General features: G+C 32.3%; 1 protein-coding gene and 1 long non-coding RNA gene across 2 annotated transcripts; both read right to left on the bottom strand.

The window, feature by feature from the left end:
• Positions 1–1,181: 1,181 nt before the first annotated feature.
• LOC120140811 lies at positions 1,182–4,779 on the bottom strand. The gene is made up of 7 exons (XM_039156058.1): positions 4,694–4,779; positions 4,506–4,608; positions 4,247–4,365; positions 4,120–4,161; positions 3,870–4,024; positions 1,537–1,793; positions 1,182–1,433 (listed from the first exon to the last, which is right to left on the bottom strand). The coding sequence occupies exons 1-6, from the start codon at positions 4,777–4,779 to the stop codon at positions 1,594–1,596; spliced, it is 705 nt and encodes a 234-aa protein (XP_039011989.1). The 3' UTR covers positions 1,182–1,433; positions 1,537–1,593.
• A 159-nt stretch (positions 4,780–4,938) lies between these two features.
• Positions 4,939–8,538, bottom strand: LOC120203735. The gene is made up of 8 exons (XR_005523896.1): positions 8,507–8,538; positions 7,663–7,722; positions 6,891–7,071; positions 6,476–6,537; positions 6,316–6,357; positions 6,066–6,217; positions 5,410–5,535; positions 4,939–5,048 (listed from the first exon to the last, which is right to left on the bottom strand). It is a non-coding gene; the product is annotated as an uncharacterized LOC120203735 (long non-coding RNA).
• Positions 8,539–8,801: the final 263 nt, after the last annotated feature.

Raw genomic sequence — 8,801 nt, 5'->3', positions numbered from 1 at the left:
ATTATTCGAATATCAAAACATTACTCAAAATATTTCAAAAATCATTTTTAATCCTTACTTAAGTGTAAAATTAAGTTTTAATATTAAAACAATTTCAAAATAATCTTTAAAAGTATTTCGAACCATTTCAAAGCCAAAAATTCCAGAATGCTCGGAGGGAATCGATTCCCCCATAGGGGGTACCGATTCCCCCTGTTCAACGGTCGAAATATTTGAATTTTACACTTAGGGAACCGATTCCCCATAGGGGGGTACCGATTCCCCCCACGCTCCAAACTGTTTTATTAATTGTTTTCACACTAAAACGGCTATATGATCTTCACTAATAATCTCCAACGTTCAGAAGAGATTCAAGGTGTATTTAAACAAGTTCTGAAGCCCTTGATCAACAAGAATCATAGAGAAACAAGAGAGAAAGCATCAAACACCAAGTTTGTGCAAATCAAGCCAATTTTCCTTTCAATATTCATTTTGCTTTCAAGAACACCATTTGTGCCCATTTGTAATTATCTTTGAGTGTTCTTTTCTTGTTCTAGAATTGTGCAAACATCTTACCTTGTGAGGTTTTCTTGTAAGTTTGCAAATTTGTAATCTTCTCTTTGGGAAAAAGAGTGTTCTCAAGAGTTGGGGTATACTCTTGAGGGATTTTGTAAGGTTATCTCTTTGGCCTCAAAAGAAAGAACAAATTAGTGAATTTGTTGGAAAATCCTTAGTGTGGATAGCTAAGATAGTGGACGTAGACTTTGTTTGAGAAAGTCGAACCACTGTAAATCGCTGTGCAATTACTTTCAATTTTTCTGCAAAAGCTTCCACGAAATTTTTAATTGCCAATTCACCCCCCTCTTGGCCGATTCCGTCGATCGATTAACTCAACAAAAATCAAATATTAGGTTGCAACTGGAAATCAGATATTAGGTTGCAACCTAGAACCTTAAACTAGAAATCAGATAGTATGCTGCAATTGAGAATTTAGGTTGCAAACGATTTTGTCATGTATATCAGGTGTAATGAAGTTTTTTAGTTGTTTTTTAGTCTGTTTTAAGTTAAGTGTTTATTTTACACTAATGTTTGACAGGTGTGCATTTCAAATTATTGTGTTTTGTAATCCTTTTAAATGAAATTGTAAGAATGACGAGAGTAGTCCAAACCTCTCCATCTTTGTTTAGACAATATGCATTCTTTTCTCCTTTGATTTTCTGCTCCTCTCCTTTTTGCTTTCAAGCTTGTTTTCTTGGTTTAAAATTTACAATATAAACCATTAAAATCATATAGAATTTCATACTTGAAACTGAACCAAATGGATCAAATTCATCAAAGACCTCCACTTGATTTCAAGAAGCTGGATTATTAAGATCAAGGGCTACTTGGTAAGGATTATTATTACTAGCAGGAGGAGAACCCCCAAGAGCAACTGTTACAGAAGTTGGTCAAACCTATCATAAAAGATATTTTTTAGTGTGTATCAAGCAAAACACAATTGAAAGTGACATGTATTTGAAAAGAAATACTTTTCACTATAAGAAAGGTTAGGGTTACCTTCATCCCGATAGTGATCATCAGCTCGAGCACCACCTCCTCTAACAGAGAAGATGATCATGTCAAGCAAAACACAATGAAAGTAACACAAATGTTTGAATTCCCACTGACCATCATCTCTATATCCGTACTCAAGGTCTCTTCCACGACCAATCTGATCATCATAATCCCTATTTCCATAATGATTATAATCATATTTGTAGTTATATCCTCATTAATCTTTCCTATACATTCCACCTGTTGATGTATTTTGAAACCTGTATAACAAACAAGAAAATATTATGGAAGAACACAACATCCCCACTAATTAATATTCTCATATCAAGAATTAAACTCCAAAGCAATATCTTTAACAAACTGTTTACAGGAGAAGGAATGTAATCATACAAATCCCACTGATCATGATCAAGAAATGTAACTAGAATGTACATAAATGGAACTAAATAAAAAAGAACTATATTAAGCATGGAGCTTTTCTATTTGAGTTCCATTTATATGCTAATATTCTCAAAGTTTTATTACTCAAGAAAGAAAGAAAAAAATGGATGTCAATTGGCGAATGCATGAACAATGAATATCTTACAATTAAAGGTAAGGGTGAGAAAATACAGCTGCACCTTTGGATAAAAAAACCATTTTAATCAATCTCAAAAAAAAATTCATGGACAAATTAATGTGACATCAAAATGTAAATGAGTAGCATAAACGTGTCTTTCACTGTTATGTGAACAACATATACAACATAACACTTCAAGTATACTAAAGTTCAACCCTATATAACAGAATGTTTCATCTAAACCTTATAAAGCAAATACATTTCATCTTAAGAACCATGAAAATCAAGGTTAACAGACCAAAGAGTCCATACCTGTTAGAAGAACAATTATCAACAAAACCGCAAACCATATTCGATATACTTGTTGTAGACAGAGGAAAACTTTTACCATCTAAACCATTCTCTCTCAAGATGATCCATTCTAATCTTACGGAATTAAAAACAGATCATGTCAGCAATCATTATGCAAAAAATTAACATTTGAATTTCCAAAATCAAATTGAACAAAAAAAATGAATACAATAAGCATTCAAAAATAGAAGGCTTTCAGATGAATTATGTCTTCCCTTAAATGTTATAAAAAAACATAAAGACTACAGAGAAGAAATTAAATATTCAAAAATAGTAAATCGAGAAAGAAATACTCTGCATACTTAAAGACAATCCAAAACAGGTTCAAGGATTTTATATTTCAATTTAAAATCAAAATTGAAATAAGTCAGCAAAATAGTCTTTCAGGTTTTAATATAAAATTGCCACTAGTATGTAACTAACAGTAAAAGGTTTATGCCCCAAAATGTAATATTCCTATTTAAACGACTAACAATTTGGTAAGAAACATGTAATTCAAAGATAGAAAGTACACTAAAACCTACCACATAAAAGATAAATTAAAAATAATAAAATGGAATTTGAAGCAACAGCGCATCCATGAAAATCAAGGTTAACAGACAAAGGGTCCATACCTGTCAGAAGAACAATTATCAACATAACCGCAAACCATATTCGATATACTTGTTGTAGACAGAGGAAAACTTTTACCACCATCTAAACCATTATCTCCCTCAAGATGATCCATAGGCAATTAGTTTCTAATCTTTCGGAAGTTTCTAATCTTTCGGAATTAAAAACAGATCATGTCTGTAATTGTTATGCAAAAAATAAAAATTTGAATTTCCAAAATCAAATTGAACAAAAAAAATTTGAAGACAATAAGCATTCAAAATAGAAGGCTTTCAAATGAATTATGTCTTCCTTAAATGTTATATAAAAACAAAAAGACTACAGAGAAGAAATTAAATATTCAAAAATAGTAAATCGAGAAAGAAATACTCTGCATACTTAAAGACAATCCAAAACAGGTTAAAGGATTTTATATTTCAATTTAAAATCAAAATTGAAATAAGTCAGCAAAATAGTCTTTCAGGTTTTAATATGAAATTGTCACTAGTATGTAACTAACAGTAAAAGGTTTATGCCCACAAAATGTAATATTCCTATTTAAATGACTAACAATTTGGTAAGAATCATGTAATTCAAAGATATAAGTACACTAAACCTACCACATAAAAGATAAATTAAAAAATAAAATGGAAATTGAAACAACAGCGCATGTCAAACCTAATATTTGGACAACTCGGAAAATTACATTTTTCAGGGCTATATGTCAAGAAAAAAGAACATAACATAACTATGTTTCATAATTGAAGATGACTATGACCATCTAGGTAATAGAATTGGAACATATAATCCATTGAATTCATATAGAATTTCATACCTGAAACTGAACCACATAGATAAAATTCATGAAAGACCTCCACTTGATGGTTTCGAGAAGCTGAATTATTAAGATCAAGGGCTACTTGGTTATGATTATTATCGCTAGCATGAGGAGAAACCCCGGGAGCAACTGCTACAGAAGTTTGGCAAATCCTATCATAAAGATATTTTTCAGTATGCACCATCAAGCAAAACACAATTGAAAGTAATGTCAATAAAGAGATACCTTTCTCTATAAGAAGGGTTACCTTCCATCCTGAGAGTGATCATTAGCTCTAGCACCGCTTCCCCTGACAGAGAAGATCATCAAGCTAATTAGATTCCCCATGTCAAGCAAAACACAATTGAAAGTAACATGTCTTTGAAAAGAAATACCTTTCACTATAAGAAGGAATATGAATCTCAATTAATGCTTCTACATAACTGCAAAAAGCACCGACATTTTGGTGAGAATGCCTGCGCTCATGCTGCCTCCACAAAAGACTTTTTTTTTCCTTCAGAAAATTCAAGAAACAAGAAACCAACAATTATTGTCTAATAAAAGATTGATCAACTACAATTGAAGTTTAGCCTAGATGGTTTAAGAATACACTTAAGAGGTGAGATGCAACAAGTCTAGACTTTAAATTTCAACACTTGTAAAGCATATCAAGCTTCCCCTTGAAGAGAAAATGATCAAGCTTCTTTCATGGTTACCTTCCATCCTGAGAGTGATCATTAGCTCTATTGCTGCTTCCCTGACATAGAAGATGATCAAGCTAATTAGATTCCCCATGTCAAGCAAAACACAATTAAAAGTAACACGTCTCTGAAAAGAAATACCTTTCACTATAAGGAATTTGAATCTCTCTTATTGCTTTTACATAACTGCGATGAGCACGACATTTTGGTGAGATGCTTGCGCTCATGCTGCCTGCAAAAAAGATATTTTTTCCTTCAGAAATTCAAGAACAAGAAACCAACAATTATTGTCTAATAAAATATTGATCAACTACAATTGAAGTTTAGCCTAGATGGTTAAGAATACACACTTAAGAGGTGGGATGCAACAAGTCTAGGCTCTAAATTTCAACACTTGTAAAGCATATCAAGCTTTGCCTGGATGAGAAGATGATCAAGCTTATTTTATGGTTACCTTCCATCCTGAGAGTGATCATTAGCTCTAGCACTACTTCCCCTGGAAGAGAAAATGATAAAGCTTATTTCATTCCCCATGTAAGCATATCAAAAAGGTATTAGCATCGTAACCGAAATTTCACAAGGATCTCAAGTTTCAAATCTGGAATGTTATATGGTGAAATGACACTCAAAAGCACATTTGGATAGAGAAATTCCATAGAAAGTTACCAAGTAAATTCAACATTTAAAAATCCTAATCTAGTGCAATAGAAACTATTAATATTACACCTTCATTTTGAATGTTTTTCATTATTACTTCAACAAAAATTGAGACATGTTCAACATTATTTAATAAACAATATTAATGTTTCATGAATGAACATAGCAATATAAAGGCCTCAAAGTAAATAAGTGCATACCAACAAGAAGAACCATCCTCGTCAAAGCACAGTCTCTACCATAGCTCCTAAATCCTGTGCGTACTGATAATCATCAACACTTCTTCCTCCGTAGTCATCATCCCTGCTGTAGCGGTCTTCATATCTCTGCCATAACAATTATTTGAATCCCCATATTTGTCATACTGATCATCATCTTTATAGCCTTACTCATGGTCTCTTCCATGACCATTCTTATCATTTATAATCCATGTTTTCATAACAATCATAATCATATTTGTCACCATATTCCTTGAACACGACTTATATCCCCATTATTTAATATTCTCATATCAAGAATGAAACTCAAAAGCAACATCTTTAACAATTGTTAACTGGAGAAGAAAAGTAATCATACAAATCCCACTGATCATGATCTAGAAACGTACATAAATGGAACTGAATAAAAAAACTAGATAAAGCATAGACCTTTTTCTATTTGAGTTCCATTTCATTGCTAATATTCTAAAAGGTTTATTACTCAAGAAAGGAAAAAAATGGATGTCAACTAGTGAATGCATGAACAATAAATATCTCACAATTAAAGGCAAGACTGAGAAAATACAATTGTACCTTTGCAGAGAAAAAACACTTGAATTGGAACACAAAAACCATTGAACTCATATAGAATTTCATACCTGAAACGGAACTGCAGGATCAAATTCATCAAAGACCTCCACTTGATGGTTTTGAGAAGTTGAATTATTAATATCAATGGCTGCTTGGTAAGTATTATTATTGCTAGCATGAGAAAACCCTAGGAGCAACTGCTACAGAAGTTTGGCAAACCCTATCGTAAAAGATATTTTTCAGTATGCATCATCAAGCATAACACAATTGAGAGTAACGTCTCTAAAAAGAAATACATTTCACTCTAAGAAGGGTTACCTTCCATCCTAAGAGTGATCATTAGCTCTAGCACTGCTTCCCCTGACAAAGAAGATGATCAAGCTGATTACATTCCTCAAGTCAAGCAAAACACAATTGAAAGTAACGTCTCTGAAAAGAAATACCTTTCACTATAAGAAAAAATCTGAATATCACTTACTGCTTCTACATAAGTGCGAGGAGCGTTGACATTTGGTGAGAATGCTTGCGCTCCTGCTGCCTCTGCACAAAATTTTTTATTCAGAAAATTTAAGAAACAAGAAACCAACAATTATTGTCTTATATAGTTTGATCAACCACAATTTAAGTTTAGCCTAGATGGTTTAAGAATGAGAAACTACAGCTGTACCTTTGGAGATAAAAACCACTTTAATCAATGCAATATAACACATTAAGTCTACTAAAGTTCACCCAATAAATCAATAAGTTTCGCCTAAGCCTTATAAAGTAGATACATTTTCATCTTAAGAACCGTGAAACCAAAGAAACTTCACTAAAGAAAATGCTGGAAAATCAAATAAAACTTGAGACCTTGAAATCAATGAATCAAAACAACAACAAATACAAAGTTGCACCTTGATATCAGCACCACCAGAAAATATTTGAAGATCTTTGATAGATGAAAATGTGGTATCCATGACACAGTAATGTAGTGCATCCCCTAAACTTGTTCCATTATCATTTTGGTCTCCTGAGGAAGCTTCTTCTGCTTTTGAGGTCAATTATAAGAAGCAGCAGCAAAGATTCCCCCATGGACTGCAATTTCAGTTAAAAAATTACAAATTGATTCAATTCATATACCACACAATAAACGAGATAACTAGATCCTAGACAATTTACTTCTGAAGTCTAAACTTCATGGATGCTATAGCAATTAGAGTACCTTCAGCACTTGCAACATTACAGTCTACTGAAAAAAAGGTTAACATAATTCTTAATTCATGGATTTTATTAGAAATCTGAATAGCATGCCAATGTAGCAGGTTAGGAACCCATAAATGGTTTGCATTGAACTTTACATTTTTATTATGTTTTGAATAAGCATGTAGTTAAGAATATATGAGTAAGGCTTAAGAGAAAGTAAACTATTGCGACAACAAAATCAATCCTCATGTTATCTGCTTACTAATGGTTTGGAAGGAATAACCATGTAAAAATTAATCTTTTTTTGTTATTGATCTCAACTAAATATACCCAATGCTATGTTAAACATATCTTTTCTTGACAAACTTGACTTTTGGACACTTCTTAGTTACAAATCTGACGGACCAATACAAGTAGACACAAACATAGACAAAATAATAGAGATACGTATAAAATCATTATTAAAAGAGAAAAAAAGCTCACTTGAGAACTGATACTAGGCCTTACGATATTTTAAGAACATAGCCATCCGATTTCCAGAACCTGAAAAAAGAAAAGAAGTTGAAATAGCAAGGTCAATCATAAGTATTCCAACTAAAACTTCATTATAATTTTATTACAGACCCTAGATAGTTACAATCAGAGTACAAGGAAAAGTCAAGATGCCATGTTCATAGGAAAACTGTAAAACTTAAAAGAATGAACGGAACATAGATTATCTGAAATCATAAACTTTGCAAGAGATATTCAAATTACCGAATATGCATATATCATGAACGCCGACTTGTGATCTAAAGCAATATGCATTTAACAAAACATGGTATCACTGATGTATGAAACATGAGCACCACATTAAATAGATTAAACAGTGAGCACCACACTAATAGATTAACTTGGTTATAGGCTAACTTTGTATACAGTCGAAAAATTTTAACAATAAAGTATCATTTTCCCTCCTTCCCTTCCCTTACCCTTCACTCCCCTCGGTCCAATGAAATCCTGCTAATGACAAGGATGCTTTTTCTTGAGAGGCGATCAGAAATAGTAGTTCTTCCTTTAGAAACCGGTAGGAACCTATAATCCTAATATACTAAGAAACCTTTTGCCGAACTATCTTTATCATCTCATATGGGAAAGAAGCATGAACCAACAAAAGACCAAACAATAACATGACCCAACTCATCGTACTAAGTGAAATGCAGAAAAAGCAAAAATTCATTCTGAAGCATGGAGATATTACAGAATGAAAAGATTGTTACAACAAAACTAGAGATGTGGTGGCCACTTCTATCTTTTCAAGAAGAATTAGATTTAGAGATATGAAAACCTTGTTGAAGAAACCGAATTAGCTTATTCAGAACATCGTCCAGCAAAACCAATGAATCATTAAAAACCTGCAAAAAAAAAAACAAATTATATTTGTAGTAGTAAAAACAAAATTATAGCAACTTGAAAACTTCAGTCAAGAATTATTTACTTTTCTGCAAGGTGAACCCCAGAATTCCCAATAAACAGTTATACCTCAATTTCTCAATATGTTTTAATGCATTAGGGAACACAAAGATATATTCAACAAACAAGCTTGTATTTTCTTTTTTCACTTTTTTTTTCAATCAAGCATA

This window comes from Hibiscus syriacus, unplaced genomic scaffold (assembly GCF_006381635.1).
Source record: "Hibiscus syriacus cultivar Baekdansim isolate YM2019G1 unplaced genomic scaffold, ASM638163v2 tig00000002_pilon, whole genome shotgun sequence".
Lineage (NCBI taxonomy): Eukaryota > Viridiplantae > Streptophyta > Magnoliopsida > Malvales > Malvaceae > Hibiscus > Hibiscus syriacus.
The sequence above is the reverse complement of the archived record's forward strand: the minus strand, read 5'-3'. Positions and strand labels throughout refer to the sequence as shown.